General features: G+C 36.4%; 1 protein-coding gene across 2 annotated transcripts in view; it reads right to left on the reverse strand.

The window, feature by feature from the left end:
* AGPAT3 (1-acylglycerol-3-phosphate O-acyltransferase 3) overlaps positions 1-24,936 on the reverse strand; it is a 170,798-nt gene that overhangs the window by 49,994 nt on the left and 95,868 nt on the right. For both annotated transcript variants that reach the window (XM_043995345.1, XM_043995346.1), the window contains exon 3: positions 103-329. In XM_043995345.1, the coding sequence (XP_043851280.1) occupies positions 103-280 (178 nt within the window). In that variant the 5' untranslated portion in view covers positions 281-329. The remainder of the gene's footprint in view (positions 1-102; positions 330-24,936) is intronic.

The raw sequence follows: 24,936 nt of genomic DNA on the forward strand, positions 1-24,936 counted from the left end.
CATGAGGGCTAGAAAATGGCTTTTTTGCAGCTGTAAACATTCAACAGTTATGTTAGTTCTAAAATGTCTAGCTCTTCCACACTCAAAAAAAAAAATACTCACGGCTCCATAGTGAGTAGGAAAGGCGACAATTTACTCTTCGGTAAAATTGCTTGTTGATAGGCCAGAGGACAAGGGTGAACAGCTGGATGAAATTAATGATAAGCCCGCTTACAACAAAGACAAACCCAATGAGCAGGTGTACAACAAACTGAGTCTTCAGAAATGCAAGTAGGCCCATGGTAATCACTTAGTAGTGGGTGCAGGGTCCTTCACTTAGCACAGATGTCCTGAAAAGAAGAGGAAAAATGTTTTAATTATGTTTTCCAAGTCATCACAATGATGACAATAATGATGATGACCACTAATACTAGTAACTTTATAGTTCATTCACAAAGCACTTTTCTCACAACAGCCTTATGAGAACTAAGTACTTAAGACTTATTTTACAACTGAGGAAGAAGTTTAGCAATAATGAAATAAGCAATAAAGGTCAGAGAAATTAAGCAATTATGCACATAATTATGGCTAATAAGTCATGGTCTGGACTAGAACCCAGGTCTTCTTATACTAAGTTCAGGACACTTTCAGCAGAAAGGCTAGTGTGTAAACAATAAAAAAATTTAAAGGACTCCCATCTATTTCTTCAACTCACTTTAAAAGAATGATCCTGAACCATCAGATTCCTTTAAAAATTATTATAAGGGCAGCTAGGTGGCGCAGTGGATAGAGTGCCGGACCTGAAGTCAGGAGGACTTGAGTTCAAATCCGACCTCAGATACTTAACACTTACTAGCTGTGTGACCCTGGGCAAGTCACTTAACCCCAATTGCCTCACCCAAAAAAAAAAATTTATTATAGACCCAATAATAAATCATATCCTTAGCAGCTACTTATGAGACACAGTATGGCTTAGTGGATGGAGTTGGCCTTGGAGGCAGGAAGATGGTCCAAGTCCTGCCTCTGATACATACTGGCTGTGTGATGGTGGCCAAGTCATTTGGAAGACACTAAAACATTAATACTTTAAGTTGAAAAGAAGGTGTTGACCTACATTGGTAGAGGAAGTTCCAGCAACAATGAAATCACAGGTCTAGTCCCAGTCCCTATCCCCTGCAGCTACCTGCATTTAAAGAATTTTAATGAATAAAGATATCTGCTTGTTAATTATTTCCTCTCTGAAGTTTGACTTCTGACCTCATCATTCAAATGAAACTGCTGTCTCCAAAGTTATTAAAAAATCTCTTAAGTGCCTCTACCCTCTTCTTTGACTTCTCTATAACCTCTGACATTACTACTCTCCTCTTTTGATGCTCTCTTCTCTCTAGATTTCTGATTCTTCTCCCACTTAGCTGACTACTCCTCAGTTTATTTTAATGGTCTTCATTCAGGCCACACCCACTAACTATGAATGTTCCCAAGGTTCTGTGCTAGGTTCTCTTTACCAGGGCATCTTAAACTTTTTCCACTTGAACTTCCACTATTTGCCCAAGAAATTTTTACACAACCCCCGGTTATATAGGTATACAAAATAGATATACATACAAATTTTTCATGACTTCCACATGCAGTTATATAACCCCAAATGGGGTCATGACCCACAGTTTAAGAAGCTTTGCTCTATACTATTTCACTTAGTGAAATGGTGCACTCATTAGCCCCAATGATTCAATTATCATCTCTAAGCAGATAATATTCAGAATGTTTTGTCCAGCTCTAACTTCTTTCCTGATCTCCAGACTCAAATCTTCAACTTCCTACTGGACATCTTTGTCCCACAGGCATATTAAACTCAATTTATCCAAAACTGAACTCATTATCTTTACTCCTACACTCTCTCTTCTTCTCAGCTTCCCTATTATGGTGGCATGTACTACAATCCTCTCTGTCATCCAGTCTTACAACCTGTGTCATCCTTTATTTCTCACTCTCTTGTACAGCCCTCCCCATACACAATAAGTTGCACTAAAACACTGATATCTTTGTAACATCTCTTATTTATACCGACTTTTCTAACACTGTTAAATAACTAGCCAAGAACACGGACAGCATCCCTTCCCTTCATTTTATGTGTGTGTGTGTATCCCCACTACCACCAGCCCTAATAACCTGTCTTCTATTTCTATAAAGGACTCTGAATCATAGATGTTTTTTTCTCTTTTTAAAAAAGAAATTTATTTCTAGTAAAGACCTCGTTGTTTATGTACAAATGGTTTTTTTTTAACTAAAAAAATAAAAGTTGCATTGTCATGGTTATCTAGTTTACTATATTTCTCCCAGTACCAGATAGTTTTGTGATAACTGGTTAATATTCCAATTCTAGATATATGACCCCATATTTTTGTTTTAAAATCTGAGTACAAATCTACCTTCACTTTTATGTCTATCCATATATGTTTCATTATGATTTTAACCAGTTTTTCATATTTTGACTCATATTACATTAATTGTGTAAATTATTTTGAGGTATATTGTCATATTTACTATATTGATTCAGCTCCTTCCAGGAACATTTCAGTTCAATTCAACAAATATTTATTCCATGTCTATGCTATATGTGAGGAATTGTGCTAGATGCTAGGGATACAAATACAAAAGTAAAACAGTGTCTGCTTTCAAGGGGCATATATTCTAAAAATAACCATTATTAGGGCAGTTAGAAGAAGTCTATATAGACAGAGGGCATGAGTGTGAGCCAGTTATGTTGGGATGATGTAAAAAAAAAAATAAAAAGAAGAGGTGAGAAAGAGGAATGCACTGAGAGGGGTAGAGGTAAAATGGAGAAAATTTTCTCATGTAAAAGAGAGATGCAAAGAAAAGTTTTTGTAGTGGAGGGGAAAATAGGAAAGGGCAAGGCTTGAACCTCACTCTCATCAGAATTGGTTTAATAAGGAAGAATATACACTCAGTTGGGTATAGAAATCTATCTTACCCAAAAGGGAAATAGGAGGGAAAGGAAATAAAAGATAGGGAATGGGATAGGGATAATAAAGGGGAGGGTAGATTAAAGGAGGCAGTGGTCAGAAACAAAAGAGAATTCTGAGGAGGGACAGGATAAAAGAGAGAGAGGAGGATAAACCAAAAAAAAAAAAAAAAGGACCAAAGAAAATGCACAGCTAGTGATCAGAACTGTGAATATGAATTGGATGAGACTCACCCATAAAATGGAAGTGGATAGCAGAATGGATTTAGAAAAGACAATATACTCTTTGCAAGAGACACACTTGAAGTAGAGAGACACAGAGTTGAAATAAGGGCTAAAGCAGAATCTATGCTTCAGCTTAAGTAACGTTAAGGCTAAAATTCTAGCTAGTCTGTCTAAAATATCTAATCGCCAATAAATTATAAGCTTTAGCAAGAGTTAGACTTTTAAGCATTTATTAAGGAGAATAAGAATTTGGTGAAGAGAAAGAGAAAGGCCTAGATTCCTATCCATTAAAGGAAGAGAGCATTCCTAGCTCCGCTCTCCTTCAGAGTCCACAGGAAAGAGAGTGAGTCCGAGCGCCAGCCTCTCCCTTCTTCCTCCCACAAGTCATTTCCTGAAGCCAAAGAAAAGATGCATGGTCTTGCCCTCGGAGACCTTCACCTCATGGTGGAGCTTTTCTACAGTAAGTCTCCAGCTGGTGGCGTCATTCCAGTCGTTACAGTAAAAAAGGCAGGAATAGCAATAATCATCTCAGACAAAATACAACCAAAAGAAGACCTAATTGAAAGAGATCATCAGATAAACTACATATTCATAAAAGGTACCATAGACAAGGAAGTAGTATAAAAAAATTGTCATCAAGTTTCTCTGATAAAGGCTTCATTTATGAAATATATGGGGAACTCAGTCAGCTTTATAAAAATAAGAGCCATTCCCCAATTGATAAATAAATGGTCAAAAGATATGAATGGACCCAAAGAAATCAAAGGGAAAAGGGAAAAAACACCTATATGTACAAAAATATTCAATAGAGGGCCATTGCAGAAAATATTGAAAATAAAAATTGGAAAATAAATATGTTAATCATAAAGAACAGTGGGTCAAAGATTAAATCCTAGAGGAAATAGATAATCTCATTAAATAAAATGACAAGAATGAGATGACATACCATAAATTTCACTACAAGTTTATAACTTTAAACACTTTCATCAACAAAAGTTTCAATGAATTGGACATGTAAATAAAAAAACAACCTGAAAAATAACAAATCAAAAACTATGAAATGAACTTCCAAACAGAAATTCTTTTTAAAAAATCAAAGAAAAGTGTTAACAAAATAAAAAATAATTATGAATTGATAAACATTTTGTAGGGATGAGAACCCAATAAAATAAACCATTAGTTTCCTACTCTATGTCTCTTTACCCAATGTCTAAAATGCTCTCCCTTCTCACCTATGCCTATTGGTTTCCTTCAACATTCACCTCAAATTTTATCTTCTTTACAATGCTTTTGCTGGTCTACTCCTTTGACAATGGGATTGTCTTCCATTCCCTGTGGGATTGTGTATATTTTGTATGAATAGAGCACTCTGTGTGTTGTCTCCCCCCCCCCACCCCCCAGAATGTAAGCTCTTTGAGGGGCAGAAACTGTTTCTGACTTTCTTTGTATTCGCAGCACTTGGCTCAGTGCCTGGCCCACTATAATAACAATGTTTATTGATGACTGGCAATGGGGTCCTGAATTAAGTTAACAACTGAGTAAGTGAAAAGAAGTGGTTGGATGTAAGAGTTTGTGATGTGGGGGTGTGGAACTGAAGCTCAAAAGTGTGAACAGATATAGAGATATGTCAGTCATCATCACCAAGATGATAATTAAACCTTTTAGCACAGTGCCCAGCACATAGTGGCATTTAATAAATGCCTGTTTGACTAAAACCTTTACGAGATGATATTAAGTCATTAAGAATGCAGTCACAGAAGAGAAGTAGGCCTAGAACACAGCCATGGGGAATACTCAGGGGATCCTCATATAGATGATGAACCAGCAATGCAAGGGCCAGAGAGGTAGGAAGGAAGGAAGGAAAGGAAAGAAACAAGTATGTATTAAGCCAGGAACTATACTAAGAGCTTTACAAGTATGTCATTTAATCCTCACAATAACTGAGAGGTAGGTGCTATTATTATCCCCATTTTACAGTTAAGAACAACTTACTATTTAGCAGCATATAGGAACAAATAGGGAGGAATGATCTATGGCTGAGATTTGGTAAGGAATGGATATTGATAGGACAAGGGAGCAAAGGAAAGACTTTAGAATAGACATGGGTGTAGAATTGAATAGCCTAACTACATGGGTGAGACTGGAAAGGGAAAAAAGGTAGTCAGAACAAATGTTATGGTCTAAGGAAATACTGAGTAGTGAGGTAACTGGAGATCTCAATGTGGTCTAGGGGGTTGATGCATAAGGAAATACAAAATGGTAAAAAAACTATTGTCAGACAGGCAACTATTTGAGTTTTGATTAAGGAAGTAGAATATTTGTAGGTAATACTGAGATACAAGGTATGATCATCCATGTGTATCGATGAAGTGGAGTGAGAAATTAAGTTATGGGATTTAAAGAAATTGGGAGGTTAGAGAATTAGAGGTATTATCAATGTTGAAGTGCCCTAATATAAAGGCAATCATTGAGCCAGGTTTTGAATTACTTGGGAAAGGAGGGAAAATGATCTCCAGGTATATAGTACTCACAAAATGCTGAATTGGGTAGAAAATTTTATTGGAGTGAACTTCAAAGAAGGAGATGCTGAGTGATAGTTGTCAAGGGAGAGTATGGAAATAGCAGTAGGAACAAAAAGTATTCTTACATCCCTTCCAAAACCAGTATGTTCAGGGTATGAGTGAAGGTACAGCCAGGACTGGAAATTATATTCAGGGATAAGTGAAATCAAAGGTGAGAGCAACTTTTCAATGAAAGCTAGTAGACAGAAGGAAGGAATTTAAGAGAAAGAGGTGGCTGAGAAGGCAGAGAAAGGCAACTCTCCCAAATTCCTCTCCAAACAACTTTAAATAATAACCTCAAACAAATTCTGGAGCAGCAGAACCCACAAAAGGACAGTGAAACAATTTTCTAGTCCAAGACAATTTATACTGGAATGAGAGAAGAGTTCAGTCTAGCTCAGGCAGTGCCATGGAAAAACAGCAACAAGCCACAGCTTGGCAAACCAGCAAAAGGCCTTGAGGACAACTGAAACAGCAGCAAAAACTGCCAGAGCTCCAAGCCCATAGAGCCTAAGGGGGTCAGACAACTAGTCAGGAGATCACAGGGGTTCCTTTGCTGGCACTGAATACAATACTGTTGCACTGCCCATATGCAGAAAACAGGTTGCAGTCCCAGGTCTCAGTCCCAAGGGAAAAAGAAGCACTAGCACTCCAGAGCTTGTGGCTTCAGAGGAGCAAGAACGTTAGTCACAATTCCAGAGTGGAAAAAGGTGCTTATGGTCACTCACAGACCAGAGCAGGAGCCAAAAGAGTAGTAAACATACCTCTCCTTAGATCATACTACTTTGGAAGAACTGAAAACATACAGGTCCCCAGAATTATCTCTGAAAATAGCTGAACAAAACACCCAAAGCCTGGGATGGTGGCCCCTCCTCTCTGGAAGTAGAACTACACTTTAGCATAGAGTTAAAAATCAAGAAATAGACTGGAAAAATGAGCAAACAGTAGAAAAATATCCTGACTATAAAAAGTTACTATAGTGACAGAGAAGATCAAAACACAAATTCAGAAGTAGACAACAAAGTCAAAATTGCTATAGCTAAAGCCACAAAGAAAAATGTAAATTGGTCCCAGGCTCAAAAAGAATTCCTTGGAAGCACTCCAAAAGTATTTTTAAAATCAAATAAGAGAGGTAGAGAACAAGTTAGGGAAAGAAATGAGTAATGAAGGGGGCAGCTAGGTGGTGCAGTGAATAGAGTACCGGCCCTGGAGTCAGGAGGACCTGAGTTCAAATCCAACCTCAGACACTTGACACTTACTAGCTGTGTGACCCTGGGAAAGTCACTTAACCCTTATTGCCCCACAAAAAAAGAGAAAGAAAGAAAGAAAGAAAGAAAGAGGAAAAGAACTCATTTATGAGTAATGCTAAAAAAAAAATCAGAAAAGGAGTTAACAGCTTAGTAAAAGAGGCACAAAAAATACGGAAGAAAATCACACCTTAAAAACCAGAATAGGCTGAATGGTTAAAAAGCACAAAAATCCAATGAAGAAAGAAGTTCCTTAAAAAGCAAAACTGGCCACATGGAAAAGGAAGTACAAAAGCTCACTGAAGAAAATAATTCCTTAAAAATTAGAATTGGGCAAGTGGAAGCTAAAAAATCCATGAGACACCAAGAAATAATGAAAAAAATGAAAAAAAATTTTAAAAAGCAATAAAAATATTAAATATTCCATTAAAAAAAACAACTAAACTGAAAAATAAATCAAAGAGAGATAATTTAGGAATTACTGATCTACCCAAGAGCCATAATAAAAAAAAAGGATCCTAGAGATCATATTTCAAGAAATTATCAAGAAAAATTGTCCTGATGTGCTAGAACCAGAGAATAAAATAGACATTAAAAGAAACCACCAATTACCTCTTGACAAAAGATCCCAGGGGCAGCTAGGTGGCACAGTGGATAGAGCACCGGCCCTGGAGTCAGGAGTACCTGAGTTCAAATCCGGCCTTAGACACTTAACACTTACTAGCTGTGTGACCCTGGGCAAGTCACTTAACCCCAATTGCCTCACTTAAAAAAAAAGAAAAAAGAAAAAAGATCCCAAAATGAAAATTCCCAAGAATATTATAAGCCAATTTCCAGAGCTCCCAGATCAAAGAAAAAATATTGCAAACAGCCAAAGAGAAACAATTCAAATATCATGGAGCCACAGTAAGGCTCACACAAGATATAGCAGCTTCCACATTAAAGGACTGGCCTTCCTCATTCCAAGCAAAGTCATGATATCTGTCATGGTCCTCTTTGAGAATGAAGGACAAACAACAACAATAACGAAGTCTGAATGCAAACTGAAGCATACTTTTTTTTTAAACTTTATTTTTCTTGGGGTTTCCTTGGGAGGAGTCTATTTTCTTTCACAACATTACTAATACAGAAACATATTTTGCATGATTCTACATATATAACCTTTATCAAATTGCTTGCCTTCTCAATGAGTAGGGAGGGGAAAGATGGAGAGAGAGAATTTGGAACTCAAACTTTTAAAAAAACAAATGTTTAAAAACTGTCTTACATGTGATTGGAGGGAGTAATTAAAAAAAAAAGAAATAGAGGCCCAGAATGAAGTTTATTTATTATGAAAAATGAATTCCTTACCCATAACAGACATTCATTAAACTCATGTTAACTGAATATTCATTTAAAGATCAGCTCAGGTGCTACCTCCTCTGTGAAGCATTCCTTGTCCTTCTCTCCCTTTTCAAACAAGGTCCTGTTATATTTATTGGTATACAATTAGTAGAGCAGCTAGGTGACACAATGGATAGAGTTCTAGCCCAAGAGTCAGGAAAACCAGAGTTCAAATCCTGCCTCAGATACTTTACTAGCTTTGTAACTCTGGACAAGTTACTTAACCCTGTTTGCCTCAGTTTCCTCCTCTGTAAAATAAGCTACAGAAGGAAATGCCAAATCACTCCAATACCTTTGCCAAGAAAATCCCAAATGTGGTCACAAAGAGTCAGAAACAACTGAAAAACTGAAAGGATTGAACAAATAAGGATCCCTGGAGAATACAAAGCTCCTTCAGGGCAGGAATTATTTTGGTTATGTTCCTGTATTCTCTTTACCTTACATACTGAAGGTGCTAAATAGCGGCTTTTTAAATTAAATAGCTCATGGTATCAAGTTAATATTCTGTAATTAAGAGTTTAACCAATGCAAGTCGATCTGTTTTAATCGTTTCACATCTTCCAAGAAAAAATTAAAGTACAATCACATAAGTTATTTTTCCTCCTACAACTACAGTATTTGTTTACTACATCAAAATTCAGCGATTAAAAAAAAAAAAGAGGGAAGTCATAGAAGTGGCGCACACACACGATAGAGCAACAAAGAACATTGCTAAGTGTCACTGCTAAGAATGAAACCAGCAAACTAGGTCAGAGAAGGGAACTGATCCTATGTAAAATGAACTGAGATCAATGTCAAGCTCTACTCTGCTTACGAACTTATTTGTTCAGAAAAGATGCAGTTTAAATTCTAAGAATAAGTGGTTCAACTAGCTAAATCTATTATCTTTAAGAATTAATTTAGGGGGCAGATACTAGGTAGCACAGTGGATAAAGCACCAGCCCTGGATTCAGGAGGACCTGAGTTCAAGGCCAGCCTCAGACACTTGACACTAGCTGTGTGACCATGGACAAGTCACTTAACCCTCATTGCCCCACCAAAAAAAAAAAAAAAAAGAAGAATTAATTTATCATTTTAATACTATACCAATCAAGCTATCAAAGAGATAATTTACAAAACTCAATGAAATAATGAAACTTATTTGGAGAAACAAAAGATCTAGAATAACAAGGAAAATAATGAAAAAAGGTAAAAATAAAGTAGTAATGGCACTTCTAGAACACATATTATAAAGTAGTGGTAACCAAAAACAGGAGAGTAAACCTGGCCTTGGTTTTTAAAAATAGAGAAGAGGATCAATGGTATAGACCATCAATGGTATAGATCAATGGTAAGGGAGGGTCATAAGCAATGGAACTCAACAACTCAATATCTGAAAAACTAGAAAAAATATATTACTTAGGAAGGAACTCACTATTTGATAAAAAAAAAAAAACTTCTAGAAAAATTAGAAAGCAGTCTCACAGAAATTAGGCTTAGATATCCACAATAAATTCTAAATATATAGATGACTTTTATATTAAAGATCTTACTCTAGAAAAATTAGAAGAGAAGCAAATCATATCATTTTCACACCTATGTTTTAAACAGGAGAGAAGAAACAATAAAAAACAAAGTAAATCTGGGTCAGCTAGGTGGTGCAATGGATAGAGCACCAGCCCTAGATTCAGGAGGAGCTGAGTTCAAATCCGACCTCAGACAGTTAACACTTACTAGCTGTGTGACCCTGGGCAAGTCACTTAACCCTCATTGCCCCACACAGACACACAAAAAAAGTAAATCATCTTAATTACTTAAAACTGAAATTTTTCTGCACAAAATTAATGTATGAAGATTAAGAGAAAGGATTATCAAGATATATATAAACCACCCCCCTCCAAAACCGACAGCCATCTCCTGATAAGTAGCCAAAGGGTATAACTGAGAAGTTCTTAAATAAAATATTATAACCATATTGCTATTAATAAGAGAAATGAAAATCAAAGCAACCCTGAGGTTTCACCTCACCCTCAGCAAATTGACAAAGATGACAAAAGATGTCAATATGCAGTGTTGGAGAAGCTGTGAAAAGATGAACACACTAGCATGCTGGTGAACCCGGGAGGCTCTCTGTTGCCCCTCTGGCTGAGTTCCCCATCCCCATGCTTAGGCCATGGTCACTGAGGCAGCAAGAGATTCCAGAAATAATGCTTGGCTAGCCTCCCAGGGTCCGAAGACTCAGCTATAAACTTTGCTCTGCCTAGGCCTAGAACAAGTTCTGACAGGTCAAGGCTGAAAGGTTGAAAAATTACTCTTATTCTCTTAGAATTATTCTTGCAGAGACTTTATTTGATTACTTTGTGTTTTTTTGCTATAAATACTCAGCTGTCCCAATAATAAAGCACACACAGTTACACACATAATGTGGTGCTGATGTGTCAATGATTAATCGTCTCCAATCCTCAACCCCGATCGTTAGGGCATTAGCCCTCGACCCCAACACTAGTACGCTGTTAGTGGAACTGTGAATCAGTTATAACCATTTTGGAAAGCAATTTGTTATTATGCAAATAAAGGTTATGCCCATATATTTTGACCCAAAGATTTCACTACTGGACCAAGGTCATTCATAAGAAATTTCCCACATAGACATAAATATATCTATCAGCACTTTTTGTAATAGCAAAGAATTGGAAGCAAAATAGATGCTCATCAAATGGGAAGTGGTTAAATAAATTATGGTACATTAATGTAATGAAATATCACTGTGCTGTAAGAAAAGACAAATATATGAGTGAAAGAAGTATGAAAATGCTCTATTGATGGATTTTGTTGATTTTTTTTTCTCTTAAATTAACTGATGTAGAATGGAGAGCCAAGAAAACAATATATACAATCATTACAATAATTTACATGGAAAGAACAATAACCACAAAACAAATCAAAGTAAATCTCTCAAACACAATCCAAACTGTATACAGTACAGATGGTTCCATATACAGTATTTTCTGCTCTGCTTTGCAAAGGAAAACATTCGTGTTTATTGAGGTTTCTAATGTTTCTAATAATAAAAAGAAAAAGGAATAAAAAAAAGAAAAGTGAATGTCTTAGAGTTACAAAGAACAAGCATACCCAAAAGAAGAGCTATAAGAATATATCTTCTTTCTTCCCCTCCCCACCACACCTTTGCAAAGGTGGAGGGGTGGGTAGAACATTGAATGTTTTTTCAGAATTTTTCAATTGAATCCAGTCACCAGGCTTAGAGTCTAGATGTCATCTTCAACTCCTCTCTCTTACACCCCCCATATCCAATCTTTTGCCAAGTCTTACAGATTCTAAATTGGCTAGAACTCTCTCATATTCCCTCTTCTCTCACTACCACAACCCTTGTAACAAGCCATGACCTGCTAATTGGTCAGCCAGCCACAAGCCGATCCCCAATCAAGTTCATACTCCACTCAGCTGTCAGAGTAACATTCCTAAAGCATGGGTCTGACTATGTCATCCTTCTACACAATAAACTCCAGATTTTTCCTGCTGTTCCACAAATAAGACATTCCATTTCCAAACTGGGCATTTTCACTGGCTGTCCCTAATGCCTGAAATGCATTTTCTCATCATCTGTCTCCTAGCTTCTATCAAGTCACAACTAAAACCTCATTTTCTATGAGAAGCCTCCTTAATGTTAGTGTCTTCCCCTCTGTTGATTATTTCTAATTTATTCTGCATGTAGTTTGTTTGTACATAGCTGTTTGCATGTTGTCTACCCCATAAGACTTGTGAGCACTTTGAGAGCAGGGACAGTCTGTTGCCTTTCCTTTTATTCCCCAGTGCTTAGCATAGTGCCTGGCACATAGTAGGTGCTTAATAAATGTTTATTGATGGGTTTTGAAGTAAAGTGTTATGCAAACCTTAAAACACCACATAAATGCTAGATATTATCGTTATTATTAATAACAATGGCTAATAGATCACCAATTCATCCATGCTTTTCTCATGTGGAAATATGTCTTGGATTCCAAAAGGAAATGAAAACAAAGTATAAGAAGAATCACCATTACTTACAACATACCAGGACAGTCTAGCTTAGGGCTTCTTTTTCCACCTGTGATCCCTTTTCACCTGAGAAATTTTTATGCAACCCTGAGTATATAGGTATATAAAATAGGTAAACATAACCTTTTACTGTTGCTAAATGTTTTGTGACCCCCACATTCATATGAAGTCACAACCCACAGTTTAAGAAGCTAGGGTGTAAATGATAATAAACCAACTGCCACCTGAATATGTATACTGGCATGGTAGATTGATACCCTTTTGCATTAATTCATCAGTATATGTTTTGGAGAAATGGCACAGATGGAGAACTGCATAAAAGGAGAACAGACTAGAATGCCTTTGGAAAATTGTTAAGTGCTTTTAATAACCCCAAGTTTTTACCCCAAATAGAAAACACACTTTTAAGTTTTATTGATACTTTTGCTTTTAGCCCGTGTGCTTCCTTGGTACCTATTTAATGTGTTAAGAGACTTAGAGAAAGGCTCCCATGTGGATCTGCTGAGGAGGATTTACAGGAGGATAAAGACAAGGGTAATACAGTATGGAAAAGCATAGATGTGTTGTAATCTGTATCTCTGAAGGATAAATCACAGATTTAATGAAGTACAGAAGTATTAATAAAATGTAGGTTGATATATAAATAGATTTATTTTCTTAAACCTGATAGAAATGTATAAAATTGGATTCCAAGTAACCTTCCCTAGAATTGAGTTATATTTTGATTACCATCAGTATGGCATGCTGACATTAAGAATTCTTTTCTTGTAATCAAACTACTGGAGGCAGCTAGGTGGCACAGTGGATAGAGTACAGGCCCTGGAGTCAAGTGGACCTGAGTTCAAATCCAGCCTCAGACACTTGACACTTACTAGCTGTGTGACCCTGGGCAAGTCACTTAACCCCCATTGCCCCGCCAAAAAAAAAAAAAAAAAGAAAAAAAGAAACTACTGCTTTAGTAGAATGTTGTAATCAAATGAAGTTGGAAGATAACAATTAGAGGATAACTTTTCCTGTTCATGCAGGCAGAGTAGAGAACTTGGCTATGAATTCTGGCCGCAATGTGATATTGAGAAAGCTAAGTTTGTCTTTAGCTGCCAGCCTCTTTTGCATTCTTCATGTTGAATGCTTCCTTTTCTATTCTCTTTTAGGAGATTGTGTTTCCTTTATCCTTACCAATATAAAAATCTCCTCTTCCAAAAAGCAAATTAGGTCAACATATTACCTCTCTCAAGGGTATTCCCATTTTTAATTTTAGCTCTCATTATAGAATAAAAGACTTTGTTATCACATTAAAAACATTTTGATGATCACCAACTAACTCTGTCTACCTGGAAAGCCAGCCCAAATACTATGCAGGGACACCTCCCCCGCCACGGGGCTCAGCACATGGACTGACTATAGCTCCAGGAACCCAGCTCAGCACCAGGTAAGCTGCCAGATGCCTCCAGCCTCTAGCAGCGCCAGCTACCCCCAACACCCTCAGCATAGCACCAGGCATGAGGGTCCCCCATGGACCTCAGGGCGATATCAGAGCAGCACCAAGTAAACAACCAGGACCTGCAGCCCCTGGCACAACAAGTTTATGACAGTGCCCCTTCCACCCCAGAAACAAAGCTCAATTTTAAAAGGAAAGGGAACAGAAAAGATGAGCAAAAAACAAACAAAAAAAATTTGATCATATAAAGTTTTTATAGTGAAAGAGAAGATCAAGACACACTCAGAACCACCTATGGGCAAAGCCCCAAAAAAGAATAGAAATTGGTCTCAAGCCCAGAAAGAACTCATGAAAGAGCTCAAAAAAAGAGCTTTAAAAGCAAATAAGAGAGGTGGAAGAAAATTGGGAAAAGAAAGGAGAGTGATGCAAGAGAATTATGAAAAATGGACCAACAGTTAGAAAAAGAAAACAACTCCTTTAAAAAAGTACAATTGGCCAAATGGAAAAGAAAGCACAAAAGCTAACTGAGGAAAACAATTCTTTAAAAATTATAATTGGGCAAGTGGAAGCTAATGACTCTATGAGACATCAAAAATCACTTAAACAAAAACAAAAGAATAAAAAAATAAAATATCTCACTGGAAAAACAAGAGACTTGGAAAATAGATCCAAGAGAGATAATGTCAGAACCATTGGTCTTCTGGAAAGCCATAATCAAAAGTAGAACCTGGACAGCATCTTTTAAGAAATTATCAAGGAAAAGTGCCCTGATATCCTGGAACCAGAGGGCAAAATAGGCATTAAAAGAAATTAATCACCTTAGGAAAAAGATCTCAAAATAAAAACCCTAAGGAACATTATAACCAAGTTTTAGAACTATCAGATCAAAGAAAAAATACTAAAAGTGGCGAGGAAGAAACAATTCAAATAACAGGGAACCACAATCAGGATTACATAGGACTTGACAGCTACAATATTAAAGGATCAGAGGTCATGGAACATGATATTCTGGAAAGTAAAGGAGCTAGGACTGCAATCAAGAATCACCTATCCAGAAAAACTGAACATTATACTTCAAGGGAAAAATATGATAATTCAGTGAAATAGAAGGATTTCAAGCTTTTATAAGAAGACCAGAGCTAGGGGGCAGCTAGGTGGCACAGTGGATAGAGCACTGGCCCTGGATTCAGGAGGACCTGAGTTCAAATCTGTCCTCAGACACTTGACACTTACTAGCTGTGTGACCCTGGGCAAGTCACTTAACCCTCATTGCCCTGGGGGGGAAAAAAAAAAAGAAGACCAGAGCTAAATAGTTTAATCTTCAATATCAAAATTCGAGAGAAACATAAAGAGATAAAAAGGAAAAAGAAAACATAAGGGACATAGAAGGGAGTAAAGATCAGGGAGGTGACAGACAGAAGCAAAACTGGTGAGGGTAAAAAGAGAGGACAAACAGGAGTAAAAATAGAATGGAGGGAAATACACAGTTAGTAATCATAAATGTGAATGTGAATGGGATGAACTTTCCCATAAAACAAAAGCAGATATCTGAGTGAATCAAAAACCAGAATCCTAAAATACAAGAAACACACTTGAAGCTGAAGTAAAAAAAATCATGGGTAGAAATCCTGATCTCAGACAAAGCAAAAGCAAAAACAGATCTAATTAAAAGAGATAAAGAAGGAAACTACATCTTGCTAAAAAGGTGCCATAAACAATGAAATAATATCAATACTAAACATATATGCACCAAGTGGTATGCATCCAAATTCTTAAAGGAGAAGTTAAGTGAATTGTAGGAAGGAATAGAGAGCAAAAGTATATTAGTGGGGGACCCCAACCATCTCCTCTCCGAACATGATAAATTCAACCAAACAATAAATAAGAAACTAAGGAAGTAAATAGAATATTAGAAAAGCTAGTTTTCCTAATACTGAATCAAACCTGCATTCTTAGTATAAATCCTACCCAGTCCCTAACAAATATCAATGCAAAAAAGTTGTATAAAATATTAGCAAGGAGATTATAGCAATATATCATGAGGATCATACACTTTGACCAGGTGGGATTTATACTAAGAGTGCAGGGTTGATTCAATATTAAGAAAACGATCAACATAATCAACCATTTCAATAACAAAATCAACAGAAATCATATGATTATCTCAATAGATGGTGAAAAAGCTTTTGAAAAAAATACAGCACCCATTCCTATTAAAAACACTAGAGCACATAGGAATAAAGGGAGTGTTCTTTAAAATGATAAACGGTATCTATATAAAACTATCAGCAAGCATTACCTATAGTGGGGATAAGCTAGAAGCCTTCCCAATAAAATCAGGGGTAAAGCAAGGATGTCCATTATCAATATTATTATTCAATAAAGTACTAGAAATGTTAGCTATAGCAATAAAAAAAAATTGAAGGAATTGCAGTAGGCAATGAGAAAACAAAACCATCACTTTGACAATGATATGATGATATACTTAGAGAATCAACTATTTGAAATAATTAACAACAAAATTGCAGGATATAAGGTAAACCCACATAGATCATTAGCATTTCTTTATATGACCAACAAAGCTCAGCAACAAGAGATAGAAAGAGAAATTCCATTTAAAATAACTGTAAACACTAAAAAATACTAGGGAGTCTACCTGCCAAGACAAACCCAGAAGCTATATGAACACAATGGCAAAACATTTTTCACACAGATCTAAGCAATTAGAAAAAAAATCAATTGCTCATGGATAGGCCAAGCCAATATAATAAAAATGACAATTCCGCCTAGCCTAATTTACTTATTCAGTGCCATACCAGTCAAACTACTGGTAAAAAAATATGAAAGTTTTTTAACAGTCGGTTAGGATAACTGAAAGACGCCAGTTTTTTTTTGAAGGACCACCCTTTTGGGGAGGAGACCAAAGTCCGCCTGCTGCGCACGTCAGACTGCCTGCTACGCACTCGACTTCCGGGGTGCGAGCTTAAAAGACAAGGAGAGAACGGAAGTGGGGGTTTTTTCCTGCTCTGCTGGTCTCCTGACTGTGCTGCACAGACGGTCTCTCTCTCTCCAAAGGTGGCCTTCGGTTTTGGTGAGTTTTTATAAGGAATATAGACTAAGCTTAGACTTAAGACGATTTGTATTGTGTTTCTACTTTCCTATCCTTCTAATCAACATCACCTTGTGACTACCATATCAATAAAAGGTCTATCTAGAAAACCAAAAGCTTCTTCCATTTACTAGTCTGGGAGATAAATTAAGGGAAAGGTTAAGTAGGGTAGATTTATGATCTAATATCCAATTTTAAATCTCACACTACCAAAAATCATTTGATAGAGCTAGAAAAAATAAAAATAAAATTCATCTAGAAGAACAAAAGGTCAAGAATGTCAAGGGAAGTAATTAAAAAAAAAATACAAAGGAAGGTAGCCTAGAAATACCAGATCTAAAACTACATTATAAAGCAGTAATCATCAAAACTATCTGATACTGTTTAAGAAATACAGTGGTGGATCAGTGGAATAGATTTGGTACACAAGACACAGTAGTAAATGACCATAGCCACCTAATGTTTGACCTCAGCCTCTGGGATAAGAACTCACTATTTAACAAAAACTTCTAGGAAAACTAGAAAACAACAGGGCATAAACTAGGTATAGACTAATATCTCACCATATGCACGATAAGATCAAAATGGATACATGATTTAGACATGACAAGTGATACCATAAGCAAATTAAGAACATCAAGGAATAATTGTCTACCTGCTGGATCTATGGAGAAGAGAAAAATTCATGACTAAATAAGACATAAAAAGCATTATAAAATGTAAAACAGATAATTTTGATCATATTATATTAAAAAAGGTTTATAGAAATAAAACCAATGGAATCAAGATTAGAAAGAAAGCTGGGAAACAATTTTTATAGCAAATGTCTCTGATAAAGGCCTCGTTTCTCAAATAAACAGAGCACTAAGTCAAATTAATAAGAGTACAAGACATTCCACCAATTGATAAACAGTTAAAGGATATGAACAGGCAGTTCTCAGGTGAAGACATCAAAACTATCTATCATCATATGAAGAAGTGCTCTAAATAATTTTTTATTAGAGAAATGTAAATTATAGCAACTCTGAGGTACCACCCCACACCTATCAGATCAGCTAATATGACAAAAAAGGAAAATGACAAATGTTGGAGAGGATGTAGGAAAATCGGGATATTAATGTACTGTTGGTGGAGTTGAGAGCTGATACAACATTCTGGAGAGCAATTTAGAACTATGTTCAAAGGGGTATAAAACTGCATACCCTTTGACCCAGCAATACCACTACTAAGTCTGTATACCAGAGAGATCATAAAAAAAGGGGAAAGAACCTTAATGTACAAAAATATTTATCACAGCCCTTTTCATGATGGCAAAATATTGGAAATTTAGGGGATGCTTATCAATTGGGGAATGGCTGAACAAGTTGTGGTATGTGAATGTAATGTGCAATAAGAAATGATAGGCAAGCAGATTTCAGAAAAACCTGTAAAGATTTGTACCAACTAATGCAAAGTGAAATAAGCAGAACCAGAAGAGCATTGTACACAGTAACAGCAACATTGTATGATGATCAACTATGAATAACTTTTCTCAACAACACAATGATACAAGACAATTACAAAGACACATGATGGAAAATGCTATCCACATCCAGATAAAGAACTGATGGAATGGGGCGGCTAGGTGGCGCAGTGGATAGAGCACCAGCCCTGGATTCAGGTGGACCTGGGTTCGAATCCGACCTCAGACCCTTGACACTTACTAGCTGTGTCACCCTGGGCAAGTCACTTAACCCCAATTGCCTCACACACACACACAAAAAGAACTGATGGATTCTGAATGCAGATCAAAGCATACTTTTTTTCCTTTATTTTTTCCATGGTTTTTTTTTCCCTTTTGATCTGTTTCTTCTTTCATAATTGTGACTAATATAGAAATATATTTCACATGACTGCACATACATAAACTATATCAACTTGCTTACCATTTTAGGAAGAGAGGAGAGGAAGGAGGGAAAAAAATTTGGAACTCAAAATATTGTAAAAATGAATGTAAAAAATTCTCTTTACATATAATTAGGAGGAAAAAATAAAATACTACTTTAAAATAAATAGATAGATAGACTGACATTGCAATTTTCCAAAAGAGGGTTAAGTTGCCTTGGAGAGTTGTGAATTTCATGTAACTAGATACTTTTAAGCAGACCCTGGATAATCATTTTAGAGAATCTTATAAAGAGGATTCCTCTTTAAGTATGGACTGGACTAATTAACCTTTAGTGTCCCTTCCAACTCTAAGAATCTAAACAGAAAGTAATGCATAGCAGAAAAAATACTGAACTTGGAGACAAAAGACCTGGGTTCAAATTCTTACTCCTTTTTACCTATATGACCTTGAGCAAATCTATAAAATAAGAGAATTGAATTAGCTAACCTCTAAGATCCCTTCCAGCTCTAAATCTCTGATCCTAGGATTTCAATTCTAGTCATTTCTTCGCTCAAGGGTTCTTAACCTGATGTCAGTGAACTTTTAACGAATACATATTTTGACAACTATATTTTAATATAATTAGTTTCCTTTGTGCAGCTATGTATTTGATTTCATCCATTTAAAAACATTATTCTGAGGGGTCCCCAGGCTTCATTAGACTACCAAAGGAGTACAACAATACAAACACAGATTAAGAATCCCTGCTTCACATCAAGCCTGTAAGAAAGTTGTATGTTGCCCTATTTAACATATAAAGAAACTGAAGCTCAAAGAGATGAAGCAATTTGCTCAAAGTCAAAGCCAAAACTTGAACACATATTTTCAAAACTAGTGCTTTCACTAAACTGTCATCCATATCACCATATCGCCTCATGGGAAATAATGAGAAAGTAACAAGGGCATGATGAAAGAAAAAAGGGTCAGAATTCAACATTATTTCTCTGTATACTATAATAATTATCAGTTGGATCAATGAGGGGGAAAGGGCTTCAAATGAATTTGAATTCTATACTAATAAATGAAACAAAGACTGAATCACTAAATATGGGTCCCATATGACTGGAGCAAGATTTACAAAAGGAAATAGGGATAAGGAGAAATGGTAGAAAAAGGGAAGGGAGGGCAACACACAGAAAAACAATAAAATCAGGAAACCAACAGCTTTCACTGGTGACACTCAATAATAACAAAACATCTAGGAAAACCAATGAACATGAGCACATGTAGATCATACTAAATCAAACTTACCAGTAAAGGTAATAGGCTAAAGCCATCACAAACAGGGTAGCACAGACTGCAGAAAATAAACAGACAGAATAGCTGGCCAACATCTTTATAATCCTGAGGGTAGGGGGAGGTCCAGTGGTGAGACAGTGTTGCTGTTTTAAAGAAGTGAAAACAGAGGACTGAGAAATGAAAGAGAGGGAATAGTTATTTGTTAGGACACAAGGGTCAAGTCTCCTTGAGAAGGGATTATGACAAAAGTACTAGTGGGGGTAAAATATGGAAGTGCTATTGTTGCTAAAGTTTATCAAAACTGCTAGAGAGCAGTGGAAATGTTAACCATTCTTCAACTAAAACTAGGTTCAAATTATAAACAATTCTGGTCCATGTTTAAGGGTCTCTCGATGGATTAATGTTAGGAAGTTAATAATTAATTGGGAAATATTTTCCCCCACAGACATTGCTTTATGCTAACATCTTTGTTCTAATCCACTAAGAAGCTTATAGTCAATTAGCATGTTGCAAACAACCAAGCTCCTACATTAGGCAGTATGTGTATGCTACTTATTAGGCATTGTTATTTTCACAGCATTTTGTTTCCTTTCACATTCAGATCCAATGAAATCCTGAGGCTTTAAAATAAAGTATTACAAATACTTCTTTTACATCTTTTAGAAATAAAATTTTAATTTGAAATATTAAGTATCTAACTCTAATTCAATTTAACTCAACAAACATTTATTAAAGTACCTACTACAATACAAGGCATTGGGACTAGATGCTAGAGATACAAAGATGAAAAAATGAAAGTCCTTATCCTGATGAGGTCTATGAGCTTCTATGGGTGATTAAAACTTTCTGAATCTGAGCTATTGTTTAGTCTTGGCTCCCCTCATTTCTAGAGAGGATGGTGAGGCTACAAGCTTACTTGAGTGAGGAAGTCAAGAGAAACTTTTTTCATTTCTGCTTAGGATAAATGTGGGTCTAGATTTTCTTTAGGGAGAGACCTGAGAGAGAAAAGGATAAAAGGCTTTAAGACCCAGCATCTCAAAGCTCTCAAGTCAACCTCATCTTTCACACAGGCATTAAGTGTTTAGACATCATTCTCTCCAACAAGGAGTCATGCCCAAAAAGCAGGTCACAAAACAATTCAGGTTTAAAATCTGAGTTTACATACAGATAACTATGAGGTAGAGAGTGATAGGGATAATGGGGAGACTCAAAACCTTCAGGAAAAGTTTGAAGGGGGAGAAATCACTTTCAGCTCAGAAAGATCAGCTTTATGGAAGGGGTATGAGATAAAGGAAGCCTTTTTTAAAAAGGCAATGTCTAATGATCCATCAGAGGTGATTTAAAATTACCAACAATTGGAGTTGTAAACTGATACAACCATTCTGGAGAGCAATTTGGAGCTATGCCCAAAGGGCTATGGGACTGTGCATACCCTTTGACCCAGTAATACCACTGCTGGGTCTGTATCCCAAAGAGATCATAAAAAAGGGAAAAGGACCTGCACGTACAAAAATATTTATAGCAGCTCTCTTTGTGGTGGCAAAGAATTGGAAATTGAGGGGTTGCTCATCAATTGGGGAATGGCTGAACAAGTTATGGTATATGAATGTAATGGAATACTGTTGTGCTATAAGAAATGATGAGTAGGCAGATTTCAGTAAAACCTGGAAAGACTTAAGTGGACTGATGCTGAGTGAAGTGAGCAGAACCAGGAGAACATTATACACAGTAAAAGCAACATTGTGTGATGATCAAATATGATAGACTTGGCTCTTCTCAGCAGTGTAATGACCCAAGAAAATTCCAAAGAAGTCATGATGGAAAATATTCTCCACATCCAGAAAAAAAGAACTGTGGATTCTGAATGCAGATTGAACCATACTGTTTGTAACGATTGGAATAACGCCACCTGCTGGATACTAACTGTAGAAGAGTTCTGCCCATGAAGCGAAGGTCTTTGAGGGCAAGACCAGGAGTCTTTTCTTTGGCGTCACTTCCTGACGCGGGCTAGTGGGAGGAGGAAGGAAGAGACTGGCGCTCAGTCTCACGCTCTTTCCTTTGGACTCTGGTGGAGAGCGGAGCTAGAAATGTGCTCTCCCTTTAATAGATAGGAATCTAGGCCTTTCTCTCTCTCTTTACCAAATTCTTGTTTTCCTTAATAAACGCTTAAAGGTCTAACTCTTGCTAAAGCTTATAATTTATTGGCGACCACTCATTAGATATTTTAGACAGACTAGCTAGAATTTTAGCCCTTAACAGATGGCTGACCACGAAGAGGAAAGCTAACCCTCAGTCTTCTTCTGATCTTCTAGTTGGGTAAGAAATTTCCCCTCCCTCTCCCTTTAACTGTTAAGTACTTGGTGTACTGGCTGTGTTTTCCTTTAAATTTTTTCGAATGGACCTTTTAAACTCCCTAATTATCCTATTTTTGATTTTAGTCTGTTTAACCAGACAAATGGGAGATAAGATCATGTTAATGCTTTGTTTTTGTGGATTTTCTATTTTTCTTAAAAGAGCCAGCAACTTACTCACACAAGGAAATATCTCTCCCTCTCCCAACCATGCTTTTTCAGAGAAACCTGAAGAGATTCCCGCAGCTTTTCCCAGTTCTAACAGTAATTGTTGCTTTAATTTTGCATGCCTGGAGGCAATGACCCACCCTCTAGAAGCTTTTAATCCCCTAGCACCTGGAGGCAAAGTGGGGGAAGAGGAATCCAGGCCTGAGTTCAAAATCAAGTCTGATTCAAATTGCTCTGGTCCCTCCCCTCCTCTCCAGACCCCACCCTCTACTCCTCCTATGGCCAAGCCCATTGCTTCCCCTGCCTGGGAAGTCCAGAGATCTGATGCGCATGCTCAACTTTTTCTACCTACATTTGCAGCTTCAGGCTCAGCCCTTCCCCAGCCTGGTTGTGCTTCTGAGACAACCTTAGAAAACCCTTTAAACTCCAGATATGCTCAATTTGTTCATAATTTTGCTAACCTGCTTTTGTCTTTAATTAGTAATCTTATAAAGCATTTGTATGGTGAAAAGGCTGACAGACAATATAGAGGGGTTAAAGAAGAAAAACTTAAGCCGAATAAGAATGACAATCATCAACATAGTTCAAGACTCCGCTTCTTTTGCCATGGAAGGGTATATATTTTACAGAAATGTAGAAGTAAGCAGCAAGGTATTGATATGAGTATTGGGGATTTTAGATATCGGAATCAAAAATGTTCTGAATTCACTCAGAGTAATAGTATCAGTTCAGAGGTTACATAGGATTTCTATGCTATTACATATACATTTTGAAATTAATGGTATGGGTTTATTTTCATAGAGAGTTTCATGCTTTTGAGATTGTGTTTTATACTTAAGCTTTTACAATAGTCATGTGATCAAGTTTATATTTTATAATATTCTTATTAAGTTCACATTCATTTAGACTTCCTTAGTTTGAATTTCATTGTCTTTTATTGTTCCATGTGTATTTTCTTCTATTCGTTTATCTATCTAATTTTGAAAAATTGCAAGATGGGTTTTGATTTCATAATACAATGTTAATTCTAGGAGTATTGTGCTCCCATAATCTGAGTTGTTTGTTTTTGTTATTTTTTTTCCTCAACTGATTATTTGATCAAACTCTTTAAAGCATTTCCCTGGCAAATTGGTTGCCATGGCAAGTGTAAATTGATTCTAGAAGTATTATTTTTGATAAGCATATTCCAAAAACAAAAAAAAAGAGGGGAACATTTGTAAAAGTTTTCTTTGAGATTGTGTTGTGATTTAACTTATATTTAAATGTTATGATTTTTCAAAAAAGAAATTGTATACTAAGTAAAAAAAAAAGGTATTATTTGAAATTGTTGCATAATTATATATTGTGTTCTGAGTCAAGATGTATTCACATTTTTTGCAATCATTTATTATCCTCAATTTTTAAATCCATATGAGACTTGGATTATGGGAACTTATCATTTAAGACATTAATTGCCTTTATTCTGAGTTATCAGATGCCAGTTGGCCAAGATGCCATCCAATCACAAGAGGAATACATGCAAGAGCAGACACTGAACTGTCACATGAGGGGAGACATGCATGAAGTCAAGGTATGGCCGAGGGAACGGCTTTTGACTAATGTTGAGGTTGGATTCTCTTGGTTTAATATTTTATTTTATTTTTCCCCACAATATTGTACAGATGGCTGGAAGTATTGATCCCACCCATCTCACTTCTACACCTGGCTTCTATGCTCCCTCCTATATGCCTGATGCCATGGACATCTCAATTCCATGCATCCGATTAAGTCTGACTCAGTTTCCTCCAATATGTTCGGTGGCATGGACATATATTCCATCCACCTATTTTAAGCCTGGCATACTGCATGGACAGTACATATTGCTCAAGTGTGGGAATGCTCATATCCCATCATTTCTCTGTTCTTTTATGGTAACCCCCATAATTATCTCAGGTGTCATGATAAATAACAGTGTTGAATTTGGCCTTGACACCTGTTACCAATTATATTAGATTTTCTAATTTCTCATAATGGCATGAGGATAATTAGGCAGATGATGCAAAAAGTGATGAAACAAAGATAAAAATTATTTTTATTAATTAATATTGCAGCAATTGTCTTCTCAATTACCCTCCATAAGGGGGGGACTATAGTAATATTATAATTTTAAAGAATGTTTCAATTTTTGTTTTATTATATGTTTCATGTGTAACAACCAAGATTCTGAATTCCCTTATATATGTTTCTGAGAACTTTCATTGTTTGATTTGATTACTGACAAAGCTATTTTAAAGTTGTGTTAAGCTCAATTT

Source organism: Dromiciops gliroides, chromosome 3 (genome assembly GCF_019393635.1).
Source record: "Dromiciops gliroides isolate mDroGli1 chromosome 3, mDroGli1.pri, whole genome shotgun sequence".
In the NCBI taxonomy this organism is placed as follows: domain Eukaryota; kingdom Metazoa; phylum Chordata; class Mammalia; order Microbiotheria; family Microbiotheriidae; genus Dromiciops; species Dromiciops gliroides.